Source organism: Schistocerca serialis, chromosome 6, assembly GCF_023864345.2.
Source record: "Schistocerca serialis cubense isolate TAMUIC-IGC-003099 chromosome 6, iqSchSeri2.2, whole genome shotgun sequence".
NCBI lineage: Eukaryota > Metazoa > Arthropoda > Insecta > Orthoptera > Acrididae > Schistocerca > Schistocerca serialis.
Window position 1 is genome coordinate 130,901,950 of NC_064643.1, and position 17,119 is coordinate 130,919,068.

General features: G+C 44.8%; 1 protein-coding gene across 1 annotated transcript in view; it reads left to right on the top strand.

The window, feature by feature from the left end:
- Positions 1-17,119, top strand: part of LOC126484688 (putative odorant receptor 71a) — a 218,683-nt gene that overhangs the window by 140,435 nt on the left and 61,129 nt on the right. Inside the window, exon 3 of the mRNA XM_050108283.1 lies at positions 12,497-12,879. Coding sequence (XP_049964240.1) covers positions 12,497-12,879 — 383 coding nt within the window. The remainder of the gene's footprint in view (positions 1-12,496; positions 12,880-17,119) is intronic.

Below are 17,119 nucleotides of genomic sequence, written 5' to 3' on the forward strand. Positions count from 1 at the left end.
GAATTGTCTCATCGGGAGGAAACACGTAACAGTTATGTCATATGCGCTTCATAACATCAATGGAAATCTCTCAGCAGGCTCTCACACTTCACGGGAAGCGCTATTTTCTAGGCGTCTTCACGTGCTCATTGCCCGCTCAGAACTGAAAAGAGCGGCGTGATTTGACACGCTAGAGCCACTGCCCGGCACATCTATGCAAAATTTCGTCGGATTTTCACTGCGTTTTTCATTTCGCGCCCAATCGTACCTTACGTTCTGTGAAAGGAGCTTCGCAACAGTGAAGAATCCTGTGGTATTCAGTAACCAAAACGTACACCACACAACACAGAGTAATGCAACAACCCAGAGGCGCAACACTGCAGAGGCGACACAGCGCACAGTGATGCCGTTACCGTCGCTGCGGGAACAGCGTCGTTGTGCCGCTCTTCCATTGCATTCAGTGAACACACAGACGAGGCGCACGTCGGCCAACTCTTCATCAGGAAAAACTACTGTGTGCCAGTGTTGACGCACAACTAACATTATCGGAAAAAACAAAACTCTTGACAGAACAGAGCAGTACTGAATGCAGACTTGAGGGGAATGAGTAAGGAGGACGTACCTGTCGTCAACAGCAGGTATCGGAAGTAAAAGGACTCAAGACACACAGCGTAACCGTCAACATTTTCACTGTCACGCACTAATTCTGCAGCAACACAGATACAAAGCTAACTGGCGCAAGAAACCAAACGGAATGTAATAAATAACTCTGTAATGAGCCCCCGGACCCGTGGGTCTCTTGCATCCAGATATGCTCTAAGACGAAGAACACGACGCACCACGAAGGAATAATCTGAATTCGCCGGAAAACCGTAGATGTATGTGTGCAAGCAAACAAATTATTACAATAGCAGAAAAATTGGATGATTTATTCAAGAGAAAGAGGGGGTGGGGTTGTTTGGGGGACGAGACCAGACAGTGAGGTCATCGGTCTCATTGGATTAGGGAAGGACAGGGAAGGAAGTCGGCCGTGCTCTTTCAAAGAAACCATCCCGGCATTTGCCTGGAGTGATTTAGGGAAATCGCGGACAACTTAAATCAGAATGGCCGGACGTGGGATGGATCCGTCGTCTTTCCAAGAGAAAGAGCTTCGCAAACTGAGCAAGTCAGTAATGCGTTGATCCACCTCTCGCCCTCATGCAAGTAGTTATTCGGCTTGGCATTGACTGACAGCGTTGATGGATGTCCTCCTGAAGGATGTCGAGGCAAATTGTGTCCAATTGTCGCGATAGATGTCAAAATCTCGAGGTGGTTGGAGGGCCGTGCCCACAATGCTCCAAACGTTCTCAGTTGGGGAGAGACCGAGTGACCTTTCTGGCCAAGGTAGGGCTTCGCAAGCACGAAGACAAAGAACTCTCTCCGTGTGCGGGCGGGCATTATCTTGCTGAAATGATAGCCCAGGATGGCTTGGCATGATGGGAACAAAATGGGGTGTAGAATACTGTGATGTACTGCTGTGCTGTAATGGTGCCGCTGATGGCACTAAGGGGGTCCTGCTAGAAAATGAAATGGCGTCCCAGCCCATCACTCCTGGCTGTCAGGCCGTATAGAAGGCGACAGTCAGGTTTGATATCCCACCGCTGTTGGAGCGTCTCCAGACACGCCCTCGCTGATCATCGGGGCTCAATCCGAAGAGGGACTCATCGCTGAGGACTGTTTTATATTTATATATCTCATTGACTAGAGATCCGAGGGTAAAGACGTGTTTCGAGATGCCAAGGACAGCAGTGGCACCCACACTTTGTGATCCCGCCATACGGCTCTGTGATGTCAGTGATGGTCAGGGGTGCCATTTCTTTCCATAGCAGGACCCCTTTGCCTGTCATCTGCGGCAACCTTACAGCTTATCAGTACGTCGACGATATTCTGTACATCCTTTTGTTGCATTTCACGGAAAGCAGTTCTGGGCTTACATTTCAGCAAGAGATCCTACTGCTTTCTTCGTGCTTGTTAAACCAACGATCTAACGCTCCATTTGGACAGAATTTTGCACTATATCCACTCGGAGGACATGCAGCAAACCTCTCAGTAAACGCCAATCCAAATAACAGCTTGCATAAGGACCATACTTGCTCAATTGTAAAGCTCTTTTTCTTGATTAAATCATCCAATTTTTCTGAAAGTGTAGTAATTTGTTTGTCCGTATATGTACATCATTTCCAGTGATTTCAGTGTCATTCGGATAATTGCTTCGTGGTGCGTCGCTTTACTTTTTTTTTCTTTACCTGTAATGGTACTCAGAAGATACACCCAAACAATCGTTAAGTCCCATAGTGCTCAGAGCCATTTGAACCAACCTAGACAACCTCTCAAAGTTTGCTTGTGGATTCTGATTAATTTGGGGATTAAACCTGTTGAATCAGGCAGTGCTTTCAGGCTCATTCTACTGATCTTCCCTATGGCTCTCCTCTCTCTGTCCTCTACTTTTCTTTCTTCACCCCATTAGTTCCTATTTTCTTTGGAATCTCATTCTCTCGCTGTCCTAGCAAACAGTTTTTGTTTTGACTGAACACGTTCCTGTCTACTACTTTCACTGCTTCTATCTAGGGTTTCTAGAGATGCATTTTTACTTGTTTGTAGAATGGTAAATTCTTTAATTTTCCAATATATGTCGTAATCTTATGTGGAAGCGTCATTGTTGGGCGTCTCTGATCGTGACCATAAAATTTCAGTATTCGTTTTTTAATGTCTGCTGCAATTTGGCAATTTGTCTGTAATAAAACTATGTGCGGTATTTGGTACACATAAGTAAAATGGAAATGTCGTGTGGCTAGGGCCTTCCATCGGTAGACCGGTCGTCTGGTGCAAGTCTTTTGAGTTGACGCCGCTTTGGCGACTTGTGTGTCGATGGGGATGAGATGATGATGATTACAACAACCAGTCTTTGAACGGAGAAAATCTACAACCCAGCCGGGAATCGAACCCAGACCCCTTTGCATGGCACTCCATTGCACTGATCACTCAGCTATCGGGGCGCACGGTACACAAAAGTGGTGATGAGGGAATCCTGATTGTAAAGGTGACGATGCGGAAATGTATTTAGTAGCGTGGCTTGTATTTATTTATATTTATTGATCATTAAACTTACATCTATTCCAGGATATACCTAAGAAATGGCTGAGGTAGCAAACTGATTATGTCTACAACTAATATAAGACGGATATACACTTTAGCTGATAGGGAGTAAAACTACAGATGTGTGGCTGGATCTGTTAACTTTTAGATCACGTTAATAGCACAGTATCGGCATTCTACATATACAATAGAAAGTCGAATTACTATACATACTTGAAGTGGCTGAAATGTACAATCACCAAAGTAAACAGAATCATTTCTGCTTTGAACAGCAGCCTAAATTATCAAACACTCACAGACACAGTCACAGACAGACAGACACACATACATAATGTCTACTTAATGTAAATATGATTACAATTTTCTATAAAATTTGCCGCTATCGGCAGCGTTATTATTCTCGTATGTTTTTTGCACTCGCAGCTCCTAAAACCCCATCTTTGCTTAATTTAGTGTATTCTATGCAATGTAAATACAACTGGAAAAGCACCATCTGTTCACTGAAAAGTATTTTCATTTATATTACTGTTCACCAGTCTAATCAAAATGTCTGCATCAGTTTGAGTTTTGTACTAAAATATTTTGTCTTCTGCTGCCAGACAATGCTACAGTTTACCCAGAACTCATACACAGAATACATTCATATTTCTTTACGTACTAGACGAATATGTAATAAAAAATAGGGGTTCATATTTAGAAAAACGCAGTTGATATCCGTTTGACCTATGGCAGCGCCATCTAGCGGGCCAACCATAGAGCCATCTGGTTTCCTCCTTCAAGCTAGTCAAGTTTCGTTCTTTGTAGTTTTTTCGTTTGACGCTTATTTCGTGGGATATTTGGCCCAGTCACGATCAATGGACCACCCTGTATATATATATATATATATATATATATATATATATATAGACAAACACACCTATTGGTCTTTATTTTCGTATGTTTTCTGAGAACATACCAGATCACTCGAGAATGCATTTCTTTATAGGACTCCAAGAACATTCCAAAACGTTCGAGAACATTTAAAAACATTGAAAAATATGGGATGAGAAGTTCCGCCTTATGCAAGACACCTTTTTTCTTTTGTTTCGCCCATACACGTTTCAGCACTTTTGTGCTATCGTCAGTGGGTTCTATTTTTATTTTTAACTGTAAATTGGTTGTTAACATATTAACATTTGCGTCGTTTACAACATTATGTAAAAGTTACATTTATAACGGGATTGGCGAAAAGTGGGTGTAATCATAAGTAACATACATTACATGATGTTATTGTCCACTTGTTTGGTAGCTGTTCTGCTACATCATGTAAGGTATGTTATTGTCCACTTGTTTGGTAGCTGTTCTGCTACATCATGTAAGGTATGTTATTGTCCACTTGTTTGGTAGCTGTTCTGCTACATCATGTAAGGTATGTTATTGTCCACTTGTTTGGTAGCTGTTCTGCTACATCATGTAAGGTATGTTATTGTCCACTTGTTTGGTAGCTGTTCTGCTACATCATGTAAGGTATGTTATTGTCCACTTGTTTGGTAGCTGTTCTGCTACATCACTCTGAGCTGTTCTGCTACATCATGTAAGGTATGTTACTTATGATTACACCCACTTTTCGCCAATCCAGTTATAAATATAACTTTTACATAATATTGTAAACGACGCAAAAGTTAATATGTTAACAACAAATTTACAGTTAAAAATAAAAATAGAACCCATTGACGATAGCACAAAAGTGCTGAAACATGTATGGGTGAAACAAAACAAATAAAGGTGTCTTGCATAAGGCGGAACTTCTCATCCCATTTTCTTAGCAAGCACGGAGACAACAAGAAGAACTGCACCACAAGATGATTATTGAAAAATATTCGAGAACGGTAAAGAAAACTGTAGAACATTCTCGAAACTCCTCGAAGATTCCATTACGTTCTGGAACACGCATGTTCTCGAATATTCCCTATCGATTTACCTCTTTGGCACTCAGCCTCCAGTTGGTTCACCGACTTCCCATAAGAAGTCCACCACCGCGATGTGCTACTTTAACACCCATGTCTTCGAGTCCAACCCCTGCAGCTCCAAACCGAAACTTTTTGCTTGTATGGGGGTTGGAGGACTAGCAATTCATACAATGCATAAGGCTACAGGTGCGGGTTGTGGACTTACGGCGGCAGTCGAGGACAAACCATGCTTACGTTTATTATGTACTAGCAGAGAAACCTGCCGTTGCGCAGGTATTTATTTATAGCTGTGCTTCCACGCAGCGTCTGATCTTGTGCGTCATGTTTATGACGTCATATCTCCTCAACTATGTGTCGGACAGTGATATAATTTCGTGGGTACATTCAGTGGCGTATGTGGTTACCGTTTGCAAAATGTTTTGCGAATAAAGTTAGTAGCAATGAAGTTAAAAATTTAAAGCCGCAGTTTTTCAGGTATGTCACCTCTTATGACAGTGGTATCTCTGCGTACAATGATACAATATTGTAGGCACATTCAGCGGTATATGTGGATACTGCCTGCGAAATTTATTACGAATAGAATTAATAGTAAAGAAATGATAAATCGAAACGTCATGCATGTTGTGGCAGTTTTTCACGTATCGCGTTCTTTATGACGTCATATCTCCAGAATTATGTGGTGTACGATGATATTATATGCAGATACATTCAATTGTGTACGCACATACGGTCTGCAAAATGCGTCGCCAATTCAGTTAGAATGGCGAGCGGAAAAATAGGAAGCGATTGACTTTTCTCCTTTCATAATATTGTTGGGGTTCTTAGCGAGAAAAAATTTCGTATGGGTTTGAAATTATGTGTGAAGTTTGTTACAAGTCACTAAGTGCTCTCATATTCAAATAGTGGATGAATGTAGGCTGGGAATACACGTGTTGGTGCCTGACAGTAACGTAAATGTGTACCAAGCTTGGCTGAAACCAGTCCAGTGTATAGAAGGATATGTGGAACATACACACACACACACACATATATATATATATATATGTATATATATGTATATATATATATATATATATATAGGAAATAAAGACCAATAGGTGTGTTTGTCAACCAGTAAATATCATTTCACAGAGCATGAAGAAATGTGATTTTCCAACTTCTTAAGAGGGAATTTATGACAAAATAGTACACGGATATCGGTATCCAACGGGCTCGGTAAGTCGGCAAACGACCACGTTACCATCTTCAAAAAAATGGTTCAAATGGCTCTGAGCACTATGGGACTCAACTGCTGAGGTCATAAGTCCCCTAGAACTTAGAACTACTTAAACCTAACTAACCTAAGGACAACACACACATCCATGACCGAGGCAGGATTCGAACCTGCGACCGTAGCGGTCGCGCGGTTCCAGACTGTAGCGCCAGAACCGCTCGGCCACCAGCGGCCGGCTACCATCTTCAGATAGCTGACGAACTGACTGCATAGACTGCAGTTGCAGTTCATCAAAAGGACGTCATCTTCTTGCTTTTCTTGGTATCTTCTGAGGTCCTAGCTTGCGGCTACTTTTTCAAAGATATGTATGGGGAATACTAACCTTTTACATGGCACTAACGAGATGTTTATGGTTAAACTCCAGTACTGGTTCAAAGTCTCGCTACTTTTGGCTCCACACACACATTCAAACACACATTCTCACACCGGGTTTTAGGGATTAGGAGTGACTTCTCTGAGGGATGTGGAAATTCTTAAGTGAGTTCGAGGCTAGGAACGATGGGAATGTTCTTGTTGAGGCGGGTGGAATGTGGAGGTCTTATTCTTGGAGATAACAATGTTGATAAGGAGTTCTTCCTAATAAGGAAGGTTTAGGCCGTGAATGGCAGATCTTTCTGTAATAAGTCGTCTACTTTTTTGCTGTAGCGTTTTTTTTTTTTTTTTTCATACTCGCATTCACTCGCACATCCACACACTCATGCATCTAGTGGTGGCTTTTGGGGCACTATCCAGAATGCTCTACAGTGTCAGCAGCTTTTCACCGCATCAGGGCAGCCTATCCTGGGACAAGAGATGCAGAACCACCATGGGGGCAGCCGAGCTCTGGCACATACACTGATGTGACAGAAGTCATGGGATACCTCCTAATGTTGTGTTCGACCTCCTTTTGCGCAGCGTATTGCAGCTACTAGACTTGGCATGCGCTCCACAGGCCGTTGGAAGTGCCCTGCAGAAATACTGAGCCATAGCTGCGGAAGTGTTGTCAGTGCAGGATTATGTGCACGAACTGATCTCTCGATTATGTCTCATAAATATTCGATCTGATTCATGTCGGGCGATTTGTGTGGCCAAATAGTTCGCTCGAATTGTCCAGAATGTTCTTCAAATCAATCACAAATACTTGTGGGCTGTTGCCAAGGCGCATCGTCATCCACGAAAAATTGCATCGTTGCTTGGAAACATGAAGACCATGAATGGCTGGAACTGGTCTCCAGGTAGACGAACATAAGCATTTCCTTTCAATGAACGGTTCAGTCCATTCCATGCAACCACAGCCCACACCACTACTGCTTGGCTCTTCAGTGCATTGTTGACAACTTGGGTCCATAGTTTCCTGGGGTGGTCGCCATACTCGAACCCTAACATTACCTCATACCAACTGAAACTGGGACTCATCCGACAGGCCACAATTTTCCTGTTGTCCAGCGTCCAACCGATGTGGTCAAGAGTCCAGGAGAGGTGCTGCAGGCGATGTCGTGCTGTTAGCAAAGGCATTCGCGTCGGTCGACTGGTGTCATGACTAAAGTGCGCGTCATTTATGACGGCGGCCGAGTTTAGGTTCGTTCCGCGCATCTGATGTCACAAAACACAGTCAGCCAATGAACAGAGAACGACGTTGCCAAAGCTGGATTGCAGTGCAGAGCACGGACGAGTGCCTTCAGTTTTAGAAACCTTCAGTCATAAATAAAGTAACTGAGCAAAAGCAGTGTCTTGATAGCAGACTTTCTTTTATAGAAAGTTTGGGAAAAGCATTCTTTAAACAATTGCTTCATATTCTATTAATTAATTAAACCAAACAAGCAATAAGCCTCCTAATTCAGGCGATAGCAAGGAAAGGTGTTTGTATCATTCTCACAAACCGCTTTTTCGCAATAAAGAACAACAGTGATTGTTTATTTCCTATTGTACTTCGACGAAACGTGAATAATTCATAGTCATACCAACAGTGTTTGTCGGTATTTTGCGTGATATGTTGGGAGATATATTGAATCACGAGCTGCGTTAGCGTAATGGTTAAAGTGTAGGGCTGCTAAGCCAAAGGTTCTGAGTTCAAGCCTTGTTCAGTACCAAATATTTTCTTTATTTAAAAAGAATATCGAAGTGTCTTACTTCATGAATTTTATTCGTTTGAATGTAATTTTGTGAAATTTCTAGTGACAACTAAAATCGACTATACGGAAAGTATACGCTATGGACTTTTACCTCTGCAAACTCTTCAAAATTTCATGCAATGGTTTACTACATATAATGCTGCACAATAACTGCGTTGAACTTCGGAACAAAATTAAGTCATTAATGGGGGCGGGGGGAAGGTATCAGTCAAGAAGACGTGTAAAAATCAAATTTTGGGGCCAAATAGTTTTTGTGAAATCGAATGATAAAGTGTGTCAAAGCAGTCGAAACAGCATGTGTCTGCACAGGCGAGCAGTGCAATGATGACAAAATCGCGCACAGCGCGGAATGTGGGGAGCACGTCTCTGTAGCAGCGAAAGGTTTAATGCGGCCGTGGTGGCTTTACTTCATAAACTGCGCGCTCCCCCCTGAACGTAAGTTTGCGAACTATACTATGGCGCTGCTTCTCTTGGCGCGTACAACTGGCAACGCAGCAATCACCCGGGTCTGGGCGGGCATGCGCGAACCGCCAAGATAAATGAATTGAACTATAGTGAACGCCAAATTTTCGCCACACCGTCCTTTAGGATACATTCGTCGTATGTCCCACATTGATTTCTGCAGTTATTTCACGCAGTGGTGCAGGTCTGTTAGCACCGACAACTTTACCCAAACGTTGCTGCTCTCGGTCGTTAAGTGATCGCCGTCGGCCACTGCATTGTCCGTACTGAGAGGTACTGCCCAAAATTCGGAATACTCGACACACTCTTGACACTGTGAATCTCGGAATATTGAATTCCCTAACGATTTCCAAAGTGAAATGTTCCTAGTGTCTAGTTCCAACGACCATTCCATGGTCAAAGTCTTAATTCTCTTCGTGTAGCCATAATCACATCGGAAACTTCTTCGCGTGGATCTCCGGAACACAAATGACAGTTCGGCCCATACACTGCCTTTTTGTACCTTGTAGATGATACTACCGCCATCTGTATACGTGCATGTCGCTATCCCATGACCTTTGTCGCCTCGGTGTAGCAGGGCAGGCACCACGCTACAGCAGTGGGCGGCGGTCGCTGTGTCAGCTGTTGCCACCAGGCGGCCAGTGTTGGAGACATCGGCCACGGCTCGGCCGTCGCCGCCTTGGCTGCAGAATCCATGGGACGTCGCCTACTGAGCAGTGGCGTTACGCCACCGCTCGGTCACGCCGCACTCCGTCAACATTGTGCACGTCAAGCATTCACAGGCAGGAGGCCACTGGATGCCTCAACCACTCTGCCACCGCTTGTAATTAACCTCGGCAGAAACCCGTTGTAAAGCAATCTGCGAAGCACGAAACGATCCTTCTGACTGCGGCCTTCTTCACTCAAACCTCTATAGTTTCTTTAACAGTTGCATACCATTGCTCTATGTTGCACTGGCCAACACCCATAGGAGGAGTCAGCGATTGATCCCTCTACCATTAAACTTTCTCTAAGATAAACCATATGACTTATGCATTTCATTATTTTTGGTAAACTAGAAGTTACAAATGTTGATTATTATTACTGAGTGAGGGTTACTGGGACTTGTTTTTATAAAAGAATTCCTTAGAAAAATGTTTAAATAAATTATAAAAAAATGATTTTAAATTTATTTATATTAATTTCACAATTACAAGGGTTACTCAAATTCACACTCAGAACACTTTACGTATGAACTACTTCTTCGTTCTTGATATGTGCAGTGGAGACATACCTATTCCAAGAGGCATGTAATTACGGTATTTGCTTCTGGCACATAACTAACAGCGTCCTTTCTTTGGCAGATTATGCACAGCTGCATGTGTCACTTTCTGTCGCAGCTCTGTAATGATGTTTCTTTCCTCTGCTTACAGCACCTTGGGTTGGTTACACTCATAGACAACAGCCGATAACGCTGAAGTTTATTTTGAGTGTAGGCCTACAGCATTTTGAGTGTGTCTTTTCATGTTGAGATCGCAAAGTTCCTGAGCTAGATTTTTCAGGTACTGCCTTCTTCCAGAACTCTTTGCCAGGTGATTCTTTGCCCATAACTTGTGTGTATCTTCAAGTCCAACATACGAATTATATACTACAATTGCTCGACGACAGCTGTGCATTCTTGCACGCTTATGGAATGTATCCACTCCAGACATTGTACAGTTGCAGAACAGGATGATGTCTGGCTTCTGTTCCGCACATTCATGTCGTGATGTTGAGTTGACAATAATGCAACAACCTTTCCTTTCTTAGGCTCTTTACTGAATAAAGTGACATCATCACTACAGGCAAACCGGACCGTTCCCAGAGTAAGCTTTTTTAGAGAAACGGGACGGAGAACTGTATGAACATAAACTGTCCTTGTTGTGTCTATGGACTCCACAGTTCAAAACAATTCCAATTGCTGACACAATTTCCTCCGTTTAAAATGCTTTCGAATTTTTCACGAAAATATCTTCAGATGATTCCCCAAAGACTGCCTAGCTTATGGTTTGGATACATCAAAATGTTATCCAAGATGTTATCATCAAGGTTCATGAGAAAAGGTTTACCTGTTGTGTCAGGTTTTGTCCCCAGCCTAGTTCCTTATGGGGTCCTCATTACGTTAACAGCAGACCACATCCTCTGGCTTACGTAAGAATCTCTCTTCCGTATCATACCTGATGGGCCGCCATGTCTTTTTCAAGGTGATCAATTTGTGCTTCGGCTTTCTTGTTGCTTGAATATCTATAAAAATGTGAGTGCAGAACCGAACACTAGAACACAAGACACTCATCTACCGAGACAGACATCCTTACATATCCCAAAATATCTGCAAAAAGTAATAAAAATCAATACATACCCTGTTCATTTTCATCCAACTCGCTGCTGTCAGAAACTTCTTGATCTGGAATTTCCACGACCACACCTCCAGTTTCTAACAACCCTACCACAACAAAGATCAAAATTTAATAATGATTGTGGTGTTGCTCACGCTGCTAAATAATACATTTTCGGGCAACAACAAAGTTATTATGTGGCAGGTGTCATTAGAGCACAGTTAATAAAGTCATTTCATGTAATAATGAATAAACTAGGCACTCATCTTTTCGTGTTTCTCACGCTGGCTCAATCGTCGAAAATCTAGGTGGTGATGATTCCAAGCTCGGATGCAAAGAGGCCTAGGTTTTATTATGCGATATTCAAAAGTTTTATAGATGTGTTTCACAAACCATTCTTGAAGATTACACTTTTGCAGGACAATGGTGATGTAAAAAAGTGATCAGCACTCCGAATTTAAGTTAGACTTCTTTTTTATTGCTTTTGTTGCAATGGCACGTAACACACAAAACATCACGATACAAAACATACTTGAAAACATCTTCCCCACTGTTAAAGTTCACGTTTTATAAGCTGACGACAATATGCGTCTTTCCAACATGACGTCCAAGACTTGACTCTCTAAAGGTCCAACTCTCTAACAACTAACTGCTTACGCGCCAAAAAATCAATCGTTACAAGTACATCAAAGATCATAGTGACAAAAGAAAGAATACACATACGAATAACATCATTGCAATATAAACACATCGATGTATCAAAGTAGCTCTATATTAATGAAATCAAATCTGAATGTTGTCTCAGAAATAAGTTAACTACTTTACAGAAACACAGTAGTTTTGCTGGTATCGAGAGGTTCAGGTGAGGTGCCGTAATGGTTACGTAATTCAAGTACCATTACAAGTTTCACTGATTGACCTTCCGCATAGTTCCCCAACTAAATTCACTGTATTAATTCTCAAGCAACTTCCTTCTTTCCTCATCTGTCTGTTTCATCTTTTTTTCCATTCTGTCAGTATGCTTAAACTCGCCACACTGTTTACCGGTTGACTGCGGTGGCGACTGTTGAGCTGCTACACCTCCAGTTACAACAATCGCTATAACACAACAATGAATGTAAACCTAAAGCACTTCTTATGATCGACTGTAGCAATAATCCGCACCAGTGTTGAGCAGCTGTTGGCGCTATCCCGGGTGTGAGACCCAGCCGTGCTCTTGCCTTGTGGCGGCAGGTGAACGCGGTGGCGGCGGCGCTGGCGTGGTCGGTGCAGCCGCTGATCTCGGGCGCCGACCGCCGGCTGCCGCTGCCCGCCTGGCTGCCGTTCGACGCTACGGCGTCGCCCTACTACGAGGCGGTGTACGCCGGCCAGGCGCTGAGCCTGCTGCTCGTGCCGCAGATCTCGCTCTGCCTCAACATCTGCTACTTCGCGCTCATGCTGCACCTCGCCGCCGAGCTCGCCATCCTGCGCGACAACGTGGCCGTCGTGGGCTGGCGGCGGCCCTCCAAGGAGGCGGCCCTCCACGACGAACGACACGCCGTCGACCGCGAATTCGCCGCCGCGCCGGAGAACCGCCTGCTGGAAGACAACGTCCGCCACCACCAGCTCATCATACGGTGAGGTCGAGTCGCATCTCTGGGCCGCCGCGCGACTCTCTCAAGGCCGGTTTCCTCATAGGGCGCCGTGTTCAGACAGTCCTTCGACTGTGCCCCTGCCGTGACGCTTCGAGTGCACTCCCACATAACGGACCGTGTGCGAGCTGCGTTTAGTCACCAATCGCGAAAATAGACGAGGATGTTGTTGTGGCTCTCGAGACTTATTTGGTTTGGTTTTATTGAGAAGAAGAAAATTTGGAATCTGGGACCAAACTGCTGAGGTCTACGGTCCTTAGGCCTACACACTCCTTAATCTAACTGAAACTAACTTGCGCTAGAGACAACACACACACCAATGCCCGAGGGAGAACTCAACCTCCGACGGAGGGGGGGGGGGGGGGGGGAGCTTCGCGAACCGTGGCAAGGCACGGGGTTACTCATTCATTCATTCAAGCCTTTGAAGCAACGGCCCGCGGTTCAGCTCCTTTACGCCCATGTTGCTGGTTTAGATACGTGGTCGACACGTTCGCTATATGGCCTCATGGTGAAACGGAGCTATACAAGTTCCACGAATATTTGAACAATATGCACTGGAAGATAGAGTTCACGCTGGAAGTAGAAAAGAATGGTGCTATCCCATTTCTAGACGTCGAAGTGTACAGGAGAACGGAGGGAACACTGGGGCACAGAGTATATCGTAAGCCTACACATACTGACAGGTATCTGCACGCCCAATCCTACCACCACCCAGCGCGGAAGATTGCTCTTTGGCAATCCGTGCACAGCCCCTAAGTGATGCTCAAAACATCGCGCCTGAACTTAAAAGGTTACGCACAACGTTTCTAGCCAATGGCTACAGCCATAAGTCGATAAACACAGCCTTGTCGACGAACACAAGCAAGAAAGATAAGCAGGAAATAGACAAACTGCAGCCAACAGTACGCTTACCCTATGTGAAAAACGTTACTGACCGAATAGGCAAACACCTTCGCCGCGTTGAGGGGCAGCCTGTCTTCTATAGTGGTCCAGGACGTGCTAGCCTCCACCGAGGACAAGGTGGATGCATTACACACTGCAGGCGTTTACAAGGTGGAATGCGAATGTGGAGAGGCATTCATCGGCGAGACTGGTAGGCCAATAGCAACGCGCATTCGGGATCACGAGCGTTATATTCGTCTAGGGCAACACAACAAATCCTCAGTCGCACAACATCACCATGCCTGCGGAAAAGAAATAAAATTCAGTGAAGCCTGTGTGTTGGCCAAGCAGGCAATTATGACGAAACGCAAAATCAGAGAGGCCATCGAAATACTTAAACACCCTAACAACATGAACAGGGAGGATGGACTCAGGCTTGCCCCATCTTGGCTGCCAGCAATCAGAGCCCAACAGACCGCACTGTCGACATGAGGCACGGGCACTACCGGCGAGTAACTGCCGCCGCGCGGCCGACGTCCAGCAGTTGGTAAACAGCAGCAAACTTCTCATTCGACGGTGGCCACCAATCGTGGTACATAACACAAGAGCCAATGGACAACAGACGTCACGTTCTCCCTCTACCGCAATTACCTATTAAAATTGTGGTGTCACCGCCAGACACCACACTTGCTAGGTGGTAGCCTTTAAATCGGCCGCGGTCCGTTAGTATACGTCGGACCCGCGTGTTGCCACTGTCAGTGATTGCAGACCGAGCGCCGCCACACGGCAGGTCTAGAGAGACTTCCTAGCACTCGCCCCAGTTGTGCAGACGATTTTGCTAGGAAAGGTTCACTGACAAATACGCTCTCATTTGCCGAGACGATAGTTAGCACAGCCTTCAGCTACGTCATTTGCTACGACCTAGCAAGGCGCCATTACCAATTATATTGAGATTATAATTAATGTATCAACAAGAGCGATGTGCACCAATTATGGATTCCAAGATCTTCGTACTTTATTTGCAATTCTCAAGACATTGTCCTGTTCCAGACCTCACGCCAGTCTGCGTGAGCTTAAACGCGTGCCTTTCGGCTACCTCCGAGTGGCTTGGCTGTCTCGCCAGGTCACAACAGACACCACGTTCAAAGTCGCTTAAATATTGATAATCTGCCTTTGTAGCAGCACGAACCGATCTAACAACTGCGCCAGACAGTTGTTGTCTTACATAGGCGTTGGTGACCACAGCGCCGTATTCTACCTGTTTACATATTTCAGTATTTGAATATGCGTGCCTATACCTTTCTTTGGCCTTTCAGTGTAGAATGAGCTCTGGATGCTGCTCAACAAATATTGCAAGTTCCTTGTCCATGTTAATGAAAACCGCAAACAATGTCACGACTTTTCTTTCTTTACTTCTCGGACACTTGGAGCAGTTGCAAGAGCTCACTCGTGGTTCTTACAAAATCAGACAATGCACTTTCCATATTGTTATCAGCGCTGCCAGGCGAAATCAAAGAACTCTTGGCCTTTGTTTATATGGTCATCACACCTTACTGTTGTAAAACGTAGAGAGGAAGCACTGTAATCCACCGAGGATGGACCTACCTCATCGTCCTCGTTTTCTTCTCAATTTAAAACACAATATAGGGAACTTTAAACGTTAGTAAAAGTCTCCACTTCTTCTTTGGAATCTGCCAGAGATGGTTTTGCGTCTGGCAAGAGCTCCAACAAAATACGACGTATTACTTCTACAAGTAAGCAGAAATGTAGCTGAATGTGGAAAATATTATCACTCTTACCTTCAGCAAGTATAACAAAAAGTAAGACGAACAGAACTTATACTTTCTGGATTTGTTAAGCTTCTCACCGATCTCCCTCCATATATACGAGGGCTATTCGGAAAGTAAGGTCCGATCGGTCGCGAAATGGAAACGACTATGACAATCCGATAAAGCTTTGCACAGATGTGTTGGGTAGTGTCTCTAGTATAACCCCAGTGACCATCATGTCGCTCTTCCCATTTCTGAGCTCGCAGTGAGTGCGTAAAGATGTCTAGAAAATAGTGTCTGCCGCCAAGTACGAGGGCCTGGTGAGAAATTTCGCCTGAAGCTATGCAGCTAACATTACATAACTGTCGTGCTGTTTCTTCTTCAAGACCATTCTCCGCCGCATTCTGCAGGGGCAATGAAGATGCTCCTGCATCGTTGTCAATTGGAAATGTTTGACTACCCACAATACAGCCCGTAATTGTCTTCCTCTGAGTTTCATCTCTGCTCACATGAACCGCTGGCTATGAAGACAACATTTTGGCACAAGACAACGAGCCGTAGGCCAGCGTAGAGAAGTGGCGGAAAGCACTGGCGGCTGCCTTCTATAGCGAGGGTATTGGAAAGTTGGTACAACGCTACGATACACGTCTAAGTCGGATCGGCGACTATGGAGATAAGTAGCTGCAAGGTGTATCTAACTGTTGCAAATAAAACATTTTAGATTTTTACCGTGGTTTCCATTTCCCGACCTATCGGACCTTACTTTCCGAATAGCCCTCGTAGTCTTCGACAAGAGTATTGTCGTAGTCTTTATGCGACACATCGTGGAGTTCCGGATGCTGCCGAAGACGTATTACCAGCTGCTCTCCCAAGCTTACGAAAAATCCGGAGAGGCTAGTGTGAGGTGAGACAGGACCTGTGCATTCGAGAGAGATTCGTAGGATTGGTTCAAGTGACTCCAAGCACTATGGGACTTAACATCTGAGGTCATCAGTCCCCTTTACTTAGAACTACTTAAACCTAACTAACCTAAGGAGATCACACACATCCATGCCCGAGGCGGGATTCAAACCTGCGACCGTAGCAGCAGCGCGGTTTCAGACTGAAGTGCCTAGAACCGCTGGGCCACAACGGCTGACGATTCGTAGGAGTTCGGGGAAAACCGGAATGAGCCGAAAACCAAACGACCGCCAACAGGCGACGTACCATCGCTTTGATGTAGTTTCCACATGACGCACTGTGTACCCGCTGTGCACCTGTCACCTGTCGTGGATTCGCTCTGCCGACGGATAGCCTACAGTACGGCAACCGCATGTATTGGACACAGCAGCTACACAGCACACTTTGCCGAAATGAGGTATTTGGCGCATTTGCAAAGCGAACAGGACGAGTTCAGTCGCGATCCCACTCCCTAAGACGCAGTCGGAGCATAGTCGGAACACACTCTGAACGCGGTACCCTACGTGGAAACTGGCCGTCAAGGTGCGTTTGTTTGCACCTGCGCGTCATGGGGGTAGTCGCCGCGCGACTGTGCTCGCCCCACACCCAAGCACAGGCACGAGTGTCGTCCTCTG